The 21,575-nt window shown below is 39.4% G+C and overlaps 3 protein-coding genes across 3 annotated transcripts; all 3 read left to right on the top strand.

Annotated features, from left to right (window-relative positions):
* Nucleotides 1–220: 220 nt before the first annotated feature.
* On the top strand, nt 221–4,335 carry LOC140791702 (uncharacterized). The gene is made up of 5 exons (XM_073142319.1): nt 221–536; nt 732–2,616; nt 3,009–3,069; nt 3,149–3,372; nt 3,941–4,335. Exons 1-5 carry the CDS (start codon nt 413–415, stop codon nt 3,993–3,995), a joined length of 2,349 nt encoding a protein of 782 aa, XP_072998420.1. The 5' UTR covers nt 221–412; the 3' UTR covers nt 3,996–4,335.
* Nucleotides 4,336–5,475: 1,140 nt separating this feature from the next.
* Nucleotides 5,476–10,612, top strand: LOC140792776 (protein trichome birefringence-like 23). Its single transcript, XM_073143964.1, has 4 exons — nt 5,476–6,065; nt 6,983–7,066; nt 7,846–8,123; nt 9,620–10,612. The coding sequence occupies exons 1-4, from the start codon at nt 5,855–5,857 to the stop codon at nt 10,394–10,396; spliced, it is 1,350 nt and encodes a 449-aa protein (XP_073000065.1). The 5' UTR covers nt 5,476–5,854; the 3' UTR covers nt 10,397–10,612.
* Nucleotides 10,613–12,722: 2,110 nt separating this feature from the next.
* Nucleotides 12,723–21,554, top strand: LOC140792135 (uncharacterized). Its single transcript, XM_073142976.1, has 3 exons — nt 12,723–14,463; nt 14,612–14,681; nt 19,859–21,554. The coding sequence occupies exons 1-3, from the start codon at nt 13,055–13,057 to the stop codon at nt 21,425–21,427; spliced, it is 3,048 nt and encodes a 1,015-aa protein (XP_072999077.1). The 5' UTR covers nt 12,723–13,054; the 3' UTR covers nt 21,428–21,554.
* Nucleotides 21,555–21,575: the final 21 nt, after the last annotated feature.

The raw sequence follows: 21,575 nt of genomic DNA, 5'->3' as shown, positions 1-21,575 counted from the left end.
TATCAATAAATATTAGCTCAGTTGACTTTTATTTTTGTAGCTAAGTCAAGAAAAATTACATTTTATACCTTATATTTTTATAAATTTATGGTCCATATCAAATTTGATTTAGTATAAAATATATGAGAAGTAAAATATAGGACATCGTGAATTTGGATCTTTAATTTTTTTTTAAAGAAAATGTGTCCTTAAATATTACATCGAGGAATGAGTAATACCCGCACGCCTTCCTGAGTAATTCGAAGAAACTTCATCAACGTAGTCTTTTACTCTCTCTCTCTCTCTCTCGGGAAATGGGCAATGGCGACGACTTCTGATGGTCGTCTCCTTTGGTGTTAGGATCGTTAGGGGATATTTAACGGCAATTTGTTGATGAGCCATGAAGGATTAGCGGGTTTTGGTCGGTGATAGAATGGTGGAAGGGGTAGCTGGGGCCACGATTCGAGTTGTGCGGTGCCCCAAGTGCGAGAAGCTTCTTCCAGAGCTGCCCAGTTACTCCATCTACCTTTGCGGAGGTTGTGGTACTGCTCTCGAAGGTGACCTTGATTCCTTATGGTCCTTGAAATTCTTTGTTCTTTTATTTTGATTTTTTTGACGTTCTAGCCAATATTTTGCTCCCTTGATGTATAATCCGAACTTGCAAACGAAGAACCGTAGTTTGTTCTCGGAAAAGCTTCGATCTTTCCCTGTTTGATGCTGTGAGATTAAGTTCTTTTCTGGTAATTATGCAGCGAGAAAGGAAATTCCTGTTTCTCATGTTTATTCGGAGAAATCCAATGCGGAAAGCATCGAGTATCTTGATATATTTAGGAGTGGACCTTTTGGAGAGGCGAGCACTGAGATTGATCGCCAGAGCGAAAGAATTGGGAGCAGCATAGGGGAGGGAACATCGCGAGGTGCAGCTCTAGTTTCTGGTAGGAATTCAGAATCTGGAAGTAAAGATAACGGTTTCTTGAATGATCCAAGCACATCAAACTTTGACGGTGTTGTTCGAGATAAGTCAATCGTGAGAAGGAAGAACATCAACCAGAGTTTTTCTAGAGCACCCGGCGTTAAGCGCAGCACAGTTATAGACCAATTGGTCGAGGGAAAGGCTTGTAACAATGGAGGTCAAGTAGATCAGCAAATGCATTTGCAAGAGGGCGAAGAGAGAGATGGAGGCAAACAACTCGCTTCATATCCTGATGAAGGCCCATCTGATTACCATGCCGGATCTAGATATAGGCATGATGATTCTGAGAATGTTATTGGGCAAAATTATGAGAGGCTGAACGGAGTTCCCTACCTTGGAAGTAATCAACTGGAGATTATGAGAGTTCTTTCTGAAGTGAGGGATCGCGTATCAGCAGTCTCGAGCTCCCCCAGCCCCAGTGATCAAGTGAATTGGCCTAATCCAGGGATATCAGTGATGAATCGGGACTATTCTCTGCGTTCTTCACTAACTCTTTCAAGAGTTTCCTATAGTCCACAAAGACAACATCGACAAGGACAATTGCATAATTTCATTTTTAAACAACTTGATCTTGATCCTGGCATGTCTAATAACACTAAGCTTATGCCTGTGCAAGTTGCACTGACAATTCTCAACAATCCAAGTGTTCCACATCTCATGAACATTCGGCATCCCATGGGTGGTCCTGTAAACTTTGGTGCTGAAATTTTTGATCGATTAAGCCAAAATGATCCTTTGCATTCAGATGAACCACAGACGCATCAGAGGATCAAGTTCAGAGAGAGGCCTAGACGTTCTTGTCAACCAATTGCTGGTGCTGCCCCTTTTTCTATATGTAATAACTGTTATGAGTTGCTGCAACTACCTCCGAAATCCTCATTGTTGGAGAAGAATCAAGTTAAGATGAGGTGTGGATCATGTTCACATGCAATCACACTCGAGCTTAATGGAGGTAGACTTGATAATTCTGCTCCTGCACCAGTCTCAGATGTCTCGTCTGAAGACAAATATGACTCTAATGGTAACAATCCAGAAGCTGGTATTCCAAGCATCGCTGAGAATAGTTTTTCCATCCATAATAATGTAGTGCTAATAAAAGAGCAAGAGTTGACATCAAATGAGACAGATAAAGAGCACTGTCTATCTCCATCTTGTAGCATGTCTGAGAAAGTGGAGAACACTGATTCTTTCATTTCTGAGAAAGATGATAATTGCATGTCTACAGAGCTCCCCACAGAAGCTGAAGATATTTCACATGTTTCAAGTGTACCACTTCGTGACTCATTCTCTGATCATGTGAGTGATGAATCCAGAAAAGAAATAAGACACTGTCACTCTGATCAAGAGAAGATTGTATTATTTTCTGAAAATTTCAAGCAGAACTCGACAAAAGATGTATCAGCAGCAACCGAATTGGATGTGTTTGCTGATAAGTATCTTAATCGTGGTTTCTCTCAAGATTCATCAAACACAGGGAAAAATGAAGACCGACCTAGGACCGTTAAGGGTGGTGACTCGAAATTCCTCACCCACCTCCTTTCTAGATTTAACCATTCTATGGGCAGCCGTACAGTGAAAATTTTTGTTAATGGTTATCCTATCTCTGATCGTGTCGCTAAGAAGGTTGAAAAGCAAGCCGGACCCATCTATCCTGGTGAATATTGGTAAGTTACTGTGCTTCTTCTTGTTTTAAGGGGTGTATACTTCATGACTAGTAGTGCTTCCGTTATGCCTGTTAGTATGCAAGTGCAAATTATTAGTTTATTATTAGGAGATACGATCTACGGTATGTACGTGAACATGGTTTTGGCACGCAGTAGTTTGAAATACAAATCATGAATTGTTGGTCGTGCTACCTTCATATTTATTAAATATCCAATTTTGATTCAGACTTATTTGTTGAAGCATGTTTCTGGCATTAATAATTGGTAAATGTAACATATTTACTATTTGTGTGTGTGTATACAGTTTATTTATGTATATTCTTACATTCTCGTCTTCATTTGAGCTGTTTTCATCATTCTAATATTCATTTTTTTCCTTTTGGTTCATCCAGGTATGACTACCATGCTGGATTCTGGGGTGTTATGGGGCACCCTTGTTGTGGCATAATTCCTGTAAGTGCAAGTTGTCCTCAATATTCTGATCATCATACTAATTCACGGTCAGAATTTGTGATGTAACTCCATTTTGCAGCCGTTTATTGATGGCCTTAAATACCCTATGCCCAAGAATTGTGCTGCGGGAAATACTGGTGTTTTTGTTAATGGAAGAGAGCTTAATGAGAAAGATTTGGATTTACTTGTTGATCGAGGGCTACCCGATACTCCAGCTCGATCGTATAGGATTGAAGCTTCTGGAAAAGTTTGGGATGAACCCTCCGGTGAAGAGCTAGACAGTCTTGGAAACCTTGCTCCGAAGTGAGTTTCCGCAATTTTCTTTCTAAGAAGATCGAATTCCTAGCATGCCTGAGCTAACCACTTGAGTTTCTCGCTATGAAACAAAACCTTAGTAGTACTGATCCTATGTGTTCTTGTCATGTTCTTCTAGCCATGCTAAACAACAACAACCACTAAAACAAAACTTGTGAAAAGAGAGATTTGTTAAGTAAAACCATATAAAGTATCGTAAAGTAATCTACATGCTGTTATGTCAGGAAACTAGGATTGCAATGGACGCATGGTTTACCCTGCTGCATAATTTGTTTTGACATTTAGAAAAGTTCAGATGATCTGATTGACCATTCAAAAGATCTATTTTTTATGCCGCCATACATAAATAAAGAATGTTACACTTTGAAGAACCGGTTCTGTAATTATGGTCAAGAGGAATTTTAGTTTGTAACATTGCATATTCTACTGTATTGAGTAAGTTGTTATTCTTAATTGTATCAGATTTAGATTTCCATTGTAGAATGTTCATCTTATTGAGTAGTTAGTACTGCATGGATATGTATTTATATGTTCTCATCATTGAACTTTTGAACAGTATTGAGAGAATGAAACGTGGACTTGGCATGCGGATTCCAAGAGTTGCCACATAACTGACATTTGCAAGGCATATTCTCACACTGTCCAGTGCATCCATTGTGGCCTTTAGGCTGCACAAGAACAAGATCTCATTGAATCCTGCAATTTTGGACTTCAATAAAGGTACTCAAAATGATAGATCATCAAATGAAGCAATGATTGTCTCATTACTCAATGGCTGCACAAAAATGTTTCCTGTATGATTCCCAGATATGGTGTTATGTCATCTTGTAAATTTGATTTTCTGTTGAGTTTTTGCCCCCCTTTTCTTTCTCTATTTTCAATTTTTTTGTTTAATATATCTGAACACCTTTGTTCAACGGCATACAGAAGGAAAGTTGGTTTTATCTTCAATAGCTTCACAATGTGTACAATTGCTTTATTGTTTATCTTCAATTGCTTAACTTTCTAATGTTATGGAGTTTAAGACACCATAAATATGAATTCCTCTATGATATTATTTCTAGTTTGATACTCAAACAGACCATTTCAAGTTTCAAGGACATCGCTTGCATTATAAGTTATCAAAGTGACCTTCAGAAAGAAAAGTTAGTGACAGGGGCATCCTTTCTCACACGACAAAAAAAAAAAAAATGAAAAGATGATGGCCAAACTTTTAATTTGCTAAATCACACCTTCCCTACTATTATTATCATTAGCATCAATAAGTCATCAGTTTGGTAGGACGAGTTGAAAAGTTCGATGGAAAAATCCTACCTAAAATTTCAATTGACACACTTCCTGTTCCAGATGAGCTTAACGTGTTATGTGTGTCACATTTATTCACACAGAATTCTATGTAGTTTGCCTAACATTTGTAAGCTTTTAAATGCATAGAGCCCCACCTTGGGCTATATCAAGTCCTTGAACATCTTAACAAGATCCAAAGCTATGATATCCTAAGTTTATTAACAATTAAATCTGAAACCAATTGAGTATTTCATTGAATTATCTATAGCATGCATTATATTCTAGTATGTGTAGAAGCGTTGAACAAATAACAACAACAGAAGGAAAAGAAAAGTGTTACTAAGACTATGAAAATAAAAATAATCCATTGCTGCTTGTCTTCTGACAACAAAAAAATCTTTGTACAGGAGTGCGAATTGAGATTTACTCACTAGAATCCGGATCTTGCTCAGGATAGCAAAGCAGGACGAAATTAATGTGAAATATTTTGAAGTATCCTTCACATGGCCTTGCTTCCAGATCTTTAATCGAGAAGATTTTTTTTTATTTTAGAATGGATTCTTATCCGGCTTATTAATGAGCTCTTCCAAAAGTAAAGTAAGTGGACCCTAGGGCTTAAAAAACCAACATTAAGAACAAGAATTTTTCTTAAGAAGAATTCATCTACATTCTCTAATTCAGAACAAAAAAAATGTTTTCTCGTAATTGGAGTAATTAGCGGTCTATAATGATTAATTAACTACATGACCAGTTACAGTCTTATTTATATGGATGTGCCACGCTTCAACTGGGCCTCTCAGTATTTAAAGTTAGAACATTATAAAATGCAACCCACCTACCAAGGCAAGGTAAGTAATTTGCTTCATTGAAAAATTTTAAGGTAAGGTAAATAATTAATTCTCTTTAGCTATCTGGAGAAAGAATTTATAATTAAAGCTAATACCCAAGCACTAATCCAAACATGAGATGGTATTATATATTTATATCCCTATGTTATATAATTCTTACCACGCTGATCACATTTCTTACTAACAACAAAGTGACAAAAGCAGACTCTGTTTTCCCCTGCCATTGCCGTCTTCTTCTTCTTCTTCTTCTTCTTCGTATTCTTTTCTCTCCTCCTCTTTAATTCAATACTATTCCCTTCCCTTCTTCTATTGGAATATAGTTGATGGTATAGGAGATGGGCTCGAAATGGGAGCCATGGAATGGTTTCCATAGGAAGAACAACCACATCTTGGTCAAGCTCTTCGCCTCTGTTCTTCTTGTCGGAATCTCCTTCCGCTTATTCTCCTCCGATTCCAGCGGGTTGGTGCCCGTGTCGTGGTCGACGGAGGCAGTGGAGAGAGCGGCGGTTCCGGTGGCCGACGTTGGGGATGGGGAGATTCGGAAAGGTACGAGCTTTGGATCTCTCTCTTTTTTTTCCTTTTTTTTTTGTTCGAGTTGAGAATAAGGAATAATGCGGATTTGAGAATTGATGTTAATGCGAGACTGGATTTGGGTAATTGTTTCTCACGATGGAAAGCTGGAGGATTTGAATCTTGTGGAAGCGTTCGATTTTGGGTTTTCTTGATAAGGATCTGCATTTGGTCTGGACCAAATTTTGTTTCTTTAAATTTTTCATTTTAGGGTAGTTCTGAAATTTTTGTCGAGAGACTGTGGTAGATTTGAAGTTCGTAACGCAAACAACTTGTCAAAATTGACATTAATTTTTAAGAAAGGGTTGCAAAACAAATACGCGTTACATGCATATGATGTGATTTTGAGATGTTTGGTGGTGAGATATGCCTCAGTTGTCAGATTCGGGTGGCCTATCAACTATTGGAACTTTCTAACCGTCGGAAGTTTTTTTTTTTTCCTTCAAATTAATTAAAAAGGGAAAGGCTGAAGAACTACGTGACTTCTAGTTGACATCCAGTTCTGAAACCTCACAGAAAGTTAATATTGGAGGTTTTTGACAAGAAAAGGTGAAGAATAACTAAATTAAAACTAGCCTTTTGGATCAGGTCAGCATTTTCTTGTTCTCTTGCATGCAGCTTCATTTTGCTATTTCGACCAACTTAGTAGCTATCTAATCCCTCCCGACTACAATAGTTTGACTAGATTCTGACATTGCACACTCAATTTTCTGAGTTCCTTTATTCTCGTCCAATTGATCTTGAATATTACAACTATTACATTGACGGATGAGATTCTTAGCATTCAAGAAGCTTGGTCGCTGTTAAATTTTACAATAAGAATCATTTTGAGTCTTTGGCCCTTCATGTTATTCATCTCTTATGACTCCTTTTGATACCTTTGCTTCTATCAGACTCGTCATCTACAGATAACACAGGCAACGTGGATGCTTCAATTCCTGAAACTACACCAGATATTGAAGAAGTTTCTCAAGAAGGTATTATATTTTAATTGTTCTGAACTTTACATTTTTGAGAATATCTTAAAGGATTAACTTTCAACGAGAAAAGCATTGTTCCAGAACTTAGTGGTGAGTTTCGTATCAAACTTTATACAAGATAATGTGAATATCCTGCTAGACTAGATGGTGTCCACATCACTAGAGCATTTTCATTGATGACAAGTTGCAATTTTCCCACACCATATTGTCATATTGCATCTTTGCTGAGCCATGTACTGTAAAGTTCCTGTCTGCTATCTAAGCTAAGGTCAGATCAACGGAATGGTTTAACTACTTTAATTTTCTTGTGTGTCGTATGCCATGAGACATAAAATAATATATTTATAACTGTAATTTCTTCAAACTATTGATTAAAAAACTTTTATAGGCATATCTTTTGTGCCTGCAATCTGTAAGTATTTATGGTTGTTGGTGGTTTGTTTGTTCTGTTACTTGGGTGTTGCCAAGCATACCAGATGTCAGTATGTCTCAAGTGTCGGATCCATTTAAGGGAATCTGGTTTTCTGGTTCTTGTATCTGGTTTACTGTCCATGAGAATTTGTTTGCATTGAAAGTTTCTGAAAGATATGGCTTTGTTTCCCTTTGTATGTATCTGTAAGGTTGGCACAGAGATGGTATATGTACCTCTCTGTCTATCTATTTATCTATATATAAATCTGCAGATATAATGGTATTTATTTTCCTTCCTTTTTTTCTTCTTTCCTTTACCCTACTTTGATCCTAACTGACAGACACCTGAAATAATCGCTGTGCAGAAAAATGTGATCTTTTCAATGGAGAATGGATACCTAATCCCTCAGGACCAGCTTACACTAATGAAAGTTGCAAATTTATTGAAGCTCCACAAAACTGTATGACAAATGGGAGGCCTGACAGGGGGTATCTGTATTGGAGATGGAAACCATATGGTTGTGACATACCATTATTTAATGCAAAGAGGTTTCTGGATGTCGTGCGGAACAAAAGTTGGGCACTCATTGGTGATTCAATTCTTCGGAATCATGTTCAGTCATTGATTTGCCTTCTGTCTAAGGTATATTTCACAAATATTCTTGATGCTTGCTAACAATTAATGATCTGAATCATCTCTGTAGTTGAATAAATTGTCAACTGTTCCACTTTGAGGATTATCAGACAGAGTACCATTTAATTTTACTAAATATGCCTATGCACCTACAATAGATGGCCTGATCAGCATTGTCTAAGACTCGTGCCTTAGCATTTTATGCAATGTTTAAGCATGTTGAGTGACTTTAAATGTCAAATTATTGAATTGGTTAGAGATGTTGTCAAGTTGTAAGAATATATTAGCTTGTTTATACTACTATAATTGCAATTCTTATTTTATGGGATTCATGTGATAATTTAAACTTCACTGTATTTATTAGTTTTTAGTTTTTTATTTCTTTTTCAGCCACCTGCCCAAGACTTGCTACCTAACTTGCCAAGGTCTCTTTTCTGGCAGCATGAGGTTAATTTGTACCAATTAAGGAAGAAAACTCTATCTGCCCACTGTCCTGTAGTTTTTATTGCACGCTTCTACTCTTCCTTGATCTCATTCTTACCAAGAAGTTGGCATCACCTTTTTGAGAGTTGACATCAGGTCAGTTGAACTTGTAAAACTGAGCGTTGAGTCATTAGCTTATGCCACAATGTATGGATGACAGTAGCAAGTCAAAGCGAAAAAATGAAGTTCATGATTTCTCTATAATTCGAACAAGTTGTTTCACTTTCAGAACCTCATCTTTCAGTCACTGCAAAGCAGCAATAGAGGGCTGTATGTTGGCAGGCTTATATACTGTCCTGAGTAGGTCATTAAACCCCCTTTGAGGTAGAGGGATGTATGCTTACCCTTTATATGAAAATTCTTATCTTGTGACATGATCTCTATCAGCGGTACACAATAATAGCACTTACATCTTGTTATCTGTAGCTCCATGCAAATAGTATTCAGGATAATCTCTCGTATTGTATTTGGAGCTTCCAACTCTGTTGATTAGCCTAATATACTATAAGTGCTGACATAGTAATGCACCTTGATGGCTTCTTGCTTCTTTTGTTTTTATGAAAGAGTTCTTAAAATACTATTCATATCGGACTAACACTTGGTTGCTAATGCTTCTGATAAGCCGTGATCAAGTGATATTACATTGCTTGGTTACTCTTTAGCTCCTGATTATTTTCAGTGTAAAATTCAATTTTGATATAACCAGCAGTGCGTTTATTCAACTCTTTGGTAAATATGTCATAAGATGTCTTGTGAGGACTCTGATTTTACTTATTCATAGAATGGTATGGCAGTTTCAGTTGGTCATTCTGAAAATGATATATGATGCCTTGATTTTTATCCAACATTGTATAGCTCCTCATTATCTTGATGGTACTACACAATCCTATGTGCTTAATATATATCTCCTTGAGATTAGTGTCTATTAACTTGTGAAATTCTAGATGCAGCTAATCACACATTGCATTCTTATTTTTCTTAGAAGATTTTGATCAATCAAATCAGCTTGTTATATAATTCAGGCAGAAGAACCTGTTGAGGTGTACCATGATGCTGATTATAAATCCAGGAGATGGCACTTTCCATCCCACAACTTCACTCTGTCACTTATTTGGGCTCCTTTTCTGATCAGAGCTGACATATTTGAAAATGATGACGGTGAGTCGAAATCCGAACTCGAGCTTCATCTTGACATGCTGGATACAAAATGGACCAATCAGTACAATAGCTTTGACTACATTGTCATATCCGGGGGGCAATGGTTCTTGAAAACAGCGATTTATTGGGAGAAAAACACAGTTATTGGCTGTCATTACTGCACTGGAAAGAACTTGACAGAAGTTGGTTTGGAGTATCCTTACCGCAAAGCTCTCCATCTACTGTTCAGCTTCATCACCTCCTCAATCCATAAACCCCTAGTTATCTACAGGACATGGACACCTGACCACTTTGAAAATGGTGAATGGTTCAACGGCGGGACTTGCAATAGAACAGATCCATATAAGAAGGGGGAGTTCAATGGCAAAGATGTGGACCATTTGATGCGAAGAATTGAGATAGAAGAGTTTGAGAAGGCTACGGCACTCGATGGATCAGAGAATTCAAGCCGTCTGAAGCTGCTGGACACATACCATCTTTCCTTGCTACGACCCGACGGGCACTCAGGACCTTACAGAACGTATCGTCCCTTTGACAGCGGTAAGAACGCCACTGTCCAGAATGACTGCCTTCACTGGTGCTTGCCAGGGCCTGTAGACACTTGGAATGATTTAATCATGCAACTGCTGCTGAATGAGTGAGCCATGCCATATCTGTGGATAGTAAAGTTTTGTATGTCTCATGATGCAACTGTAACTGGATGAGAAGCTTCTAATTTGCATTTTGGTTTGCCGAGACTTGGGCAATTCGGAAAGCGCTTTCTTGCGCAGTTAGAAGAATTTCGCTAATATTTGTACTGAATTGGATGCATTATTACTATTAGTGATGTAATTCAACAAAAGCAACCGTCCTGCTTCGATTTTTTTGTTTTGTTTTGCAATAATGTTTCTGTCGGTGTCCCAATAAGTCGTAAGTGTGGCCTTACTTTGCAATCATTGTATTAATTTATCGCTGACATAGATCTGATCTATTTTAATATGACAGAGAGTGCTGCGAAAATTCCATCTTCAAATTTCGACATATTTGCACGCAGAGCCATACGCCTTTTCAAACTTACGGATCACGTCCAAAAGATTTTGATTAGAAATGGGACGAAGGGAATATTAATAGACCAAATAATTTCCACATCCCAGAGATGTCAACTAAAATCATCTTTGATTTAAAAAGAAAAAAGATCCACTCGTTGTTATAGAAAAATAAACAAAACTTCTTGCAAACTTCTAGAAAAGTAGATGTATGGTTAGAATGAGATGCGTCTAGAATAGCATTATATTTTATCACCCATTATTAGATTAGACAACTAGAAAACGACCCATTGCAACCTTTTATGTTTTATTTTTCCCATCATCGTATCCATAGATTAATGTCATGCTGCTGTAATTAGTCCTCATTTGTAATTTTACAAGAACTAGCTGGTGCTTCTTAATAAGTTCACTAAGTATATATGCCAAGAAAGTTGTGTGGGCTTAATAACATATGCCTATATTTGTAACTTGCACCATGTACTTTTTTGTAACCATTCCTCACACGTGTTGTCCAGAGAGAGAGAAAAAAAAAAGACTATTCCTCACACGTGAACAATCTTTCTTTCTTATGCTTCTGGAGATTTATCAAACCTTTAATCTTGGTGGTTTATTTTCTTCGCCTCACAAGCACCACCATCGTTGTGTCAGACGATGTCAGATAAAATATAAATAAAACAATTTATGGCCCAAAATTAAATCCGTATGAAACCCAATTTTAATACGAGAATCTTCTACTAATTTTTAGGAGCAGATATATTTCTAATTGCTATCTACTGACGTTCAAAAATAAAATTTTAGGGTTGGACATTTTCCCGAGATTGTCCATGATCAGCTCTTGATATCAAATTAACAACTAAATCGATTCCTCTTGCAAAAAAATTTATGCAACAAAGAGCTACTATGAGTTAGAATACATTAATACGGTAGAAGAAGAAGATATACCTCCAAATTTTTAATCCTGTTCAAAGAAGCCCGAAAGTCAATAGGACACGTGAACAATAAACAAGACACGACCGAATTGGACGCCTCTTAATTTTGTAAGGATGCCATAATAAGACGTTTAAGGGCGTACGGCCTAGCCAAATAAGAGAGTATCGCCACCCATTTCATCTTCCTTTGCCCTAAGTAATCACGGAAGTATGGAATCTTTCCAAAGAGGAAAGAAATAATAATAATAATAATAAATATTTATTTAGCATCTCCCTCATTTCAACGTCAGAGGAAAAGAAGATATTGCCCACCATCTCCTCAGCTTCAAATTGTCATCAGGAAGCCTCACAAAAGAGGACTAAAAAAATAATGTGTCAAACTATGGAAGAATAGATGGATTGCACCCACCACCAACATGGTGGACTGCACGCTTCCGTTCATGCCCTTGAGTAGCCTAAAACAAACCAGGGGATCAAATTCCAACTCTAGTTAGGTATAAATAACCTGTGGTTCTTATAATGGTAACTAAGTTTGGTATAGGACAAATAAAATTTTGGTCTAATGCCAAGTATTCTTACTTTGTCACCTAAGAAATCCTAATAATACTGAGTCTTTTTCGATTTATTTATTATTTAAGAGCTGGAAGATTGAATATGAACTAGATAAAAATGTGAACCCTCCTTGAGGCAAATCATTAAATTACCATATAATTTTTTCTATTGTATTTGATTAAAAAGTTGAAGTAAATCACATGATCTCGTAAGGAAAACCTGATTTTATTTTTTATCATTCATGAGTTTAAAGATTAGATATGGGCTAAATACAGGGATACTTAGGCTACATCAAACTTTTAGCTGATTTGTCTATGCTTCAAACTATATGCGTCGTCTAATAATTATTCTGAACCAAACGCCGTCGAGATCTACTCTAAATCGTTATGCTAATGAGCTATTCCTCCGAGTTAATCACACTACCAAGTTAATTTAATCTAATTGAGCCATACAACTAAATCATCAAATAATTTCGCGTTAGAGTCGAATTCATAACATCCTTAAACATAGAAATAGAAAGGGTGAAAAAATGGTTAATACTACTCAGTTATCAAATAAATAAAAAGAAAAAAAGAAATTAAACGTTTAGCATAAGCCTTACGTTTATGTGACATCATCATCTCCACGACTCCCGATGCAACACGACTCGCTCTCCCTATCCCGGTGTCTGCGGTCACATCTATATATAAATTAAGCAGAAGCGACTCCTAAAGCCTCAATAATTCCACTGATCATAGAGCTTTTATATATTCCATTCTCCTCTCCCGACCATTTCATAGAACAGCTCGCCTCCATGGAGAACGGCAACCGAGCTGCCCACGTAGCCATGGTTTCGACCCCGGGCATGGGCCACCTCATCCCCTTGGCCGAGCTCGCGAAGCGGCTCGTCGCCCTACACGGCTTCTCCATCACGCTCATCACCTTCTCGAGTATGGCGTCGAAGAACCAAAAGGCCTACCTCGACTCGCTCCCGAGCTCCATATCCTCTATGTCTCTTCCCCCAGTAGAATTGAGTGACCTCCCATCCGACGCTCGCATCGAGACGCTCATCTCGGTGGAGGTCGAGAGGTCGGTGCCGGCTCTCGTGACCATCCTCCGCGAGCTCAGGCTCAAAGCCCGCCTCGTCGCTTTCGTTGCCGACCTGTTCGGCGCCGACGCCTTCGATGCCGCAATAGAAGTCGGCGTACCGAACTACCTCTTCATGCCTTCCAATCTACAGTTCCTCTCCCTCCTCCTCCACTTGCCCGCCATCGCCGCCGCGACCACTTGCGAGATACGTGACCTCCCGGGCCCGGTGGAGCTTCCCGGGTGCGTTCCGATTCCCGGGTCGGAGATCCTTCATCCGCTCCAGGAACGATCAAACCCCTGCTTCAAATGGATGGTCCACCACGGAGAGCGGTATCGCGAAGCGCGGGGCATTTTGGTGAACACCTTCGAGGCAATCGAGCCCGGCTCAGCCAGAATCCTACAGCAGGCCGAACCTGGCCGGCCTCCGGTTTACCCAATCGGACCCCTGATCAAGACCGGGGCCGCGGAGGTCGACGTCCACGGGTGCCTCAATTGGCTCGACGAGCAGCCGCCGCGCTCCGTCCTCTTCGTCTCCTTCGGGAGCGCAGGAACCCTAACCAAGGAGCAATTGGGGGAACTAGCTCTGGGGTTAGAGATAAGCGGACAAAGGTTCCTGTGGGTAGTGAGGAGCCCGAGCGACGAGGGGGAAATGAGCGCGGCGTACTACGACCCCCAGAGCAAGAAGGACCCATTTGGGTTCTTGCCGAGCGGATTCCTGGAGAGGACGAAGGAGGTGGGAATGGTGGTCTCCTCCTGGGCGCCGCAGATACGCGTACTCAGCCATGTATCAACGGGTGGGTTTTTGAGCCATTGCGGGTGGAACTCGACGCTGGAGAGCGTGGTGAACGGGGTGCCGATGGTGGCGTGGCCGCTGTTCGCGGAGCAGAAGCAGAACGCGGTGATGCTGGTGGACGGGATCGGGGTGGCGCTGCGGCCGGGAGCGAGGAGGGCTGACGGGGTGGTGGAGAGAGAGGAGATCGCGAGGGTGACGAGGGAGCTGATGGAAGGGGAGGAGGGGATGAGGGTGAGGGCGAAGGTGAGGGAGTTGAAGGAGGCGGCGGAGAGGGGGTTGAGGGAGGAGGGGAAGTCGTATAAGGCGCTTCAGGAAGTGGCGAACAAGTGGAAGAGGGGAGAGTAGGAGTCCCGGTCGCTGGCGGTGGAGGATTTGGGATTTGGGATTTGGGATTTGGGATTTGTAGACTGGTAGTGTGGATTTTGATTTCTTTTTTTATTTTTCCTTTTTTTATTTTTCTTTTTCTTTTTCTCTCCTGTGGTTGTGTAGTGTATTTAGTTTAATATTGGGTGTTCTACGGTTTAGCACTACCTACGTTTTAGCTCTTTTCTCAAGGCATGTATAAAATATATGCGTTGCTCTCTGGACCGGAATTCTACATATGAATAATTGGAGAACTGTTGAGTTACATTGTTGATTATATATATATATATATATACCAACCAACTCTAGTAAAGTTAGTAGGTATCAACGAGGTCATGAATTCAACTCCAACCCCAAACAATATTGTGGAGAAATTGTTTGGTGGTTGGTAGTTTGGTGGCTTGGCTCGATTCGGTTTATGGCTCGGCAGTGCGGTTAGCTTGGAAGAACAGCTTGACAACGCAACGGCTTGGAGCAGGTCTTGGCGGCGTTTGATTCGAAGCAATTGTTCGGCGACGCATATGGCTTGAAGCCTAGACTAGATAGCTAAAAGCTCGGTGGGGCCTAAAGTGCCTCTGTATCTAGGGAGGGTTGGCCCTTTGTCCAGCCCATATCTAGCCTTCGGGCTTATGAATGATTAAAAAAAAAAAAAAAGATTATATATATATTAAAAAATTTATAGTAGAAATGAAATAAAAGATTATTTCTTAACCATTTAACGAAATCTTTTGAAACAGCCTAGAAGTAAAAATGAGAGGTGTTCAGATAGAAGCGTGGTTAACGATGAATATTTGCCATCTAATCTAGTAATAAATATTTATTTAATCCGTCTCTTAATATGTGATACCTCCTGATATGGATGCGAGATGACCACGTAATATTATTGTTTTAAAATTATTGTTTTACTCTACTAAATTAAAAATTAGTAGATGTTACTAGAGCTCTCTTCCATTGGCACTACTATTTAATACTAATCTCTAATTTTCTTTTTTTTATTTAATTATTATAATTATAAAAGTAACTGAAAGTATTAGTTATTCTGATTATAAGTATGGTCACCCTTTCACTTTTTATCATAAATTATAAATTATACAAAAAAAGCTAATCCTCCTTATTATATATACATATTAAATAATTGGTTTAATCCTCTCTGAAAATGAGCTCTACTAAGCTCAACACTCTATAGGTACTCTCAAATGCTATATCTCTTGAATAAAAATAAGAAGTCTATTTCTCTCGAATAATTAGTGCAATAAAAGACAAATGAGAGGGAGTAGCCAAATTAATGAGTCTAAGTCCATGGCAGTGGTTAGCATTAGGAGAGCATGCGCTTTCAAGTGAGGTCACGTTTGATTACGTTAAATATCATTCCAACTATGCAGTCAAATGTAACTCCTAATAAGATAATAATTTTCACCTCCCAAGAGCACCAGAATAAATGGGATCCATTATTTATTCTGCGAGACCAAGTCCACATGCCCTGTCTTGGGTCCCACCCACCCACCCACACTAAAACGAGCCACAGCAAATAATTGTCCCAATAAGTGGCGGGAGGAGACAAAGGATTCAATCATTAAAATGGAATAGAAACTCACTTTTCTTACATAATTATTATTGATTATTATTCTTCAATTATTTGATTGACCTTTGAGTGATATAGAAATTGGAAATGCACCAAACTTTCTTTTTAATATTTTTAATTTTATAAACCCCCCCGCTTAGTTTATGAACTTATAAGCATTAATGCCTCCTCGTTTTGAGGTATGATTGGCAAAGTTTAATTTTGAGATATTTATGTCGACTTATTTTGAGTTCTACGTAGTACAAGAGCGGTCAGTAAAATCGCCAGGTGTGCCAGGTGTCAGGATTCTGACGGCTATGTCTCAAAAATATCTTACTCTGAGAGAGACTTTTTTACATATATACCTCTCTAAAATTGCTTATTTGCGTGTATATAGTTTTAAATTTCATATTTACTTATTCACGTAAATACTTTTGACTAAGTTCTTCTCTCAACAGAACAAGTTCACGAAGTTTTACCACTTAGCTAGGTTTTGAGACATACTTTGTAAAAAAATAATTTTAAAAGATATTTATACGAAATATAACTGTTATATATATATATATATATATATATATATATATATATATATATATATATATATATATATATATATATATTATGTATGCTATACAAACTAGCTCGTAATAGTTTTGTGATGCGAAAGGAAGAAGACATTGATACGAAGAAAACACCAAATATCAAAAGAAAGAATCCTCTATTAATTGGTAACGAATTATTTGTTAGGAATTAGATGCACTTTTGTAACATGCTCACTCCTCTATCTTCGCAGCACAACGAGGAATGTTGATTTCTAGAAAAAAAATTCCTTCTTAGAAGTTGTTAAGTAGAAGCTTTCCTGATCAGCTTCGGATCGACCTTTTGGTTTCTTGCCGGGCTTAAAAAACACAAATGCTCGTTATCGTCCACTAGCTCGATAACTTATTAAATAGATCAATTAAGCCCCAGAACAAAGCTAAATAAAAGTAGATAATAATAAAAGAAAAGGAGTCGAAACTTAAGATATTCTATTACAATAGTTATAGGAAGACTGTTTGACTCAAGGTTTTTATATAGGGATACCTCAAGTAACTCGCTAATACCTTCTTATATTTTTTGCACCATTTTAATATAATATAATTTTATTTATCCTTTATATAATAGGTAAAAGATATTAAAAATAAATTGTGTTAATTTTCAGCCGGGTTGAGTGCTTATGAATTAGATGATTATCTCATACACATACATTTGATGTTATTCATTGTGATATTAATAATAACAGTAATACTTTCTCTATTAAGCCATTTGATGTTATTCATTGTGATATTTGGGGTCGCTATCGACATCCTTCCCTTTTTTGTTCTCATTATTTTCTCACCATTGTCGACGATTTTTCACATTTTACTTGGATATTTTTTATGCGACATAAAGATGAAACACAACTTGCTTTTAAAACGTTTTTCAGTTATGTTTCTACTCAATTTGAAACGCGCATCAAAACTGTTCGATGTGATAATGGTGGCGAATTTATCTCTCTTCGTTCTTTTTTTCAAGATAATGGTGTTATTTTTCAACATTCTTGCGTATACACACCTTAACAAAATGGGGTTGTAGAACGCAAACACCGTCACATTATTCAAAAATCAAAAGCATTAAAATTTCAAGCTAATGTTTCTTCCCAATTTTGAGGAGAATATGCTCTTATTGCTGTTCGCATCATTAATCGGCTACCTTCCCCAATTTTAGCCGACAAGACACCATTTGAGCTTCTTAACTCAAAACCTCCTACTTTTTCCTATCTACGAGTTTTTGGTTGCTTGGCTTATGGCACAAATATCCATACCTCTCATAAATTTGACTACCAAGCTACACATTCAATTTTTATTGGATACCCGATAGGTCAAAAAGGTTACAAACTTTTTTATTTATTAACAAAAAAAAATTCACAAGCAGAGACGTCCATTTTAAAGAAGATATTTTTTCTTATTCTCCAAATAATACATATTCTCTACCCTTTCCTTTGATCTAAACAACAAGCCCATCAATGGGAGATGATACAGGTCCCATAAGCCCATATAACCATTCTTTTGAACCCAACTCAACCAGATCACCATCATTTGAACCTAACCCACCCACCGCAACTCCACCACCACCACACATACAACCACCTAAAATTTGTTCACCCATGAACCTTCTCCCCTCTACTTCCTCCCCGCCACCACCACTTTGCCATACTACCACCATTCCCTCTACCGGAACACCCGATCCACCACCACCAGACAATAATCCTCTCCGCCGCTCCACTCGACAATCTAATCCACCTGTGAGGTTCAACGATTACCTCTGCTCCGCCGTCACGCATCCTCCCTTTGATCCAGTACTTATACCATTAGCGACCTATGTCTAAGGTCGTTAGCCTGAGTGACATTCAGGTAATTACATTGCATTATTAGAACTAGATTATGATGATAGAAAGAATATTATTGTGAGGTGATAATATATCTCTAGCGGTACTAGATGAAGCAATGTCATGACATCTACTTATAAGCTGAAGCCTCTTTGATGCAGAACAATGTCTTGATTGTAGAGTTGAGAAGAAAAAGTAGGGAGAAATAATCAAACCCGAGGAATCCACCAATCGGGGTGTCGGAATCCACCGATGTTGGAATCCACCAACAAACACTCAATAAGCAAAAGCTCTCAAAATATTCATTAACTCATAAAAGATGATTACAAGCCTTTATATAGGCCAAATAAAGTAAAAGATAAAAGACGAAAATAGCCCTAGAAGGTGACTAAAAGACAAGATGAAAAAATAGCCCTAGAAGGTGACTAGTCACAACCCTCGTTAAGCCAAAGGGCCACAGGTGCAGCCCTTTTATACTTACGAGAATAAACGTGACAACAAGTGGTGTCCCCACCACTCTTGACTATTCGGCTGTAGGCGGTGATAATTTTAGAGAGGGAGATATGAGCTTAGTACTTAAGTCCTTAATTTGATGGCCATAGATAACCGGTTACATGCATCGTTGTTAGGCATGTTCCGGCGACATATCCCTTCTCGATGTATGAGATGATCGGTGAGCATATGTTTGTGATGTGACAGATAGCTTTGTGGATTATATAATGGATAGCTCGATGAGCATGTAATAATAATTTATGATTAAGACTCTTTGGGAGCATGTTGATATATGATTCTCTATGACTATGTGAACATAATGAAAGCTAGTAGTGGGACTTTATGTGAACATGTGAATTCTAATAACTGATATTTTGCGTGAATAAGAGATATGTATCATAACCATATACTTGTAAGTTTATCTTGATATAATAAAGAGTTGGCATGATCAAAGATAATATTATGCATTTTCAATATCTTGCATTTATAAAGGAATTCATTGTAAGTCATTTCAGATATGCTTATTTTATTGTTGTCAATTACGAGCATGCATCGGAACATCCAATATGCAATTATATTGTTATAGATTATATAGATTATTATCGCTAGGTCGTGTGCTCACCATGATTTGAGATGTATATCAGACATATATCTTTGAAGGCCTATTGTGGCATGTGAAACCTGTATCAGGATTTATATTTTTGCTTCGAAACATATGGCATAAAACTTGTGTATATATATATTTTGTAGAAATATTTTACTAACTCGTCACGTTAAGCACGACTTCGGGATTCATCTACGTGTATTTGCAGATGGAGATTTGTGTGTATTTCGGTGTATTCAAAAAACAAATAACAAGGGATTTTCTAAAGTAAATAGTAGCTGTACGGAAAAAATATTTTTTCATAAATAGGTCACCTACTACGATTCGAGGCTTTCTACCGACCCACGTTTTTTTCTATTCACACCCACTTGTTATAATATGTTTTATATATGCGCATCGCCGCTGGTCATTATTATTAGTACTAGCTCTTCATCAATAGCGCCGGAGTGCCGTAGTAATCAATACACGACCGAGATGGCACCAACCAACAACTGCCACGTAGTCCTCCTCTCCAGCCCCGGCATGGGCCACCTCATCCCCTCCGCAGAGCTCGCCCGCCGCCTCGTTGACCATCACGGCCTCTCTGTCACCCTCTTCGCCAACCCCGGCGACACCTCTTCCTCCGCCTACCAAAACTTCAGTACTACCCTCGCAAACAGCAAAGTCAACGCCATCTCCTTCCCCCAACCTCCTTTAGACTCCCTCCCAACCGACGGTAAACCCGAGTCCCGTATCCTCTTCAGGGTCAACTACAACCTCGGTCGCCTACGTGGCATGCTATCGTCCCTAACCTGCACCTCCCGCCTCGTCGCGCTCATCGGCGACCCGTTCTACCTCAACGCGATCGACATCGCCGAGGAGCTCGGCGTGCCGTTCTACGTCTTCTTCACGACGTCGTGCATCACCTTGTCGCTTGCTTTCTACCTCCCCCTCCTCGACGCGGCCTTCCCGGGACAGTTCCGAGACCTGCCAGAACCAATTCGGCTGCCCGGTTGCGTCCCGATTCGCGTGGAAGACCTCATTGAACCGCTCCAGGACCGGTTCACCGACTTGTACGAGGAGTTCTTTAAAATGGTGAGGCGGTTTCGAGAGGTCGATGGGGTGCTGGTGAATAGCTTCGAGGAATTGGAGCCGGGAGCAATTCGGGGATTCAAGGAGACGGAGGGGATCCCTCCGGTTTACCCGGTGGGGCCGCTGGTTAAGACCGCTCCTGTCGAACCCGACGACCAGAACTTGTGCGTGAGGTGGCTGGACAACCAGCCGCACGATTCGGTGGTATACGTGTCGTTCGGGAGCGGGGGAACGCTGACGTGGCGGCAAACCCAGGAGTTGGCCTTGGGCTTGGAGATGAGTGGGCATAGGTTCTTGTGGGTCGCCAGAAGCCCACATGAGAAAGAGGCCTATGGAACTTTCTTCGGTGATGGGGATGTGGATAGCCCATTGGGCTTTTTGCCAGATGGGTTCCTGGAGAGGACTAAGGATTTGGGCCTTGTGGTCCCTTCTTGGGTCCCACAGGTCGCTGTTTTGGCCCATGGATCCACAGGTGTGTTTTTGTCCCATTGCGGATGGAACTCGACTCTCGAGAGCGTCGTCAATGGCGTGCCGATGATCGCATGGCCGCTCTATGCGGAGCAACGCATGAATGCGGTTGTGCTGTCAGAAGATGTGAACGTCGCCTTGCGTCTTACGTTTAATGAGGACGGTTTAGTGAGAAAGGAGGAGATCGCGAGAGTGATAAAGTGTTCGATGGAAGGGGAGGAAAGGCAGAGATTGAGGAGCAAGACGCGGAAATTTATGGACGCAGCATCTCAAACGTTAGGTGAGGGTGGATCTTCCTTCAGGGCAATGTCAAAGATTGTGCACCAATGGAAGGAGTAATTGGCATGTAATAATTAGGCTAAGACTATCGCAATTAAGTTTATTATTAGCATTGATATATGTTCTAATCTCGTGGTGAATGATGAGATAAATATCGGGTATTAATATGAACCCGTTTTATTTTAAATTTTTTCTAAAGAGTACCTTG

This window comes from Typha latifolia, chromosome 7 (genome assembly GCF_019914945.1).
Source record: "Typha latifolia isolate L0001 chromosome 7, TyphaL0001v2, whole genome shotgun sequence".
Lineage (NCBI taxonomy): Eukaryota > Viridiplantae > Streptophyta > Magnoliopsida > Poales > Typhaceae > Typha > Typha latifolia.
The sequence above is the reverse complement of the archived record's forward strand: the minus strand, read 5'-3'. Positions and strand labels throughout refer to the sequence as shown.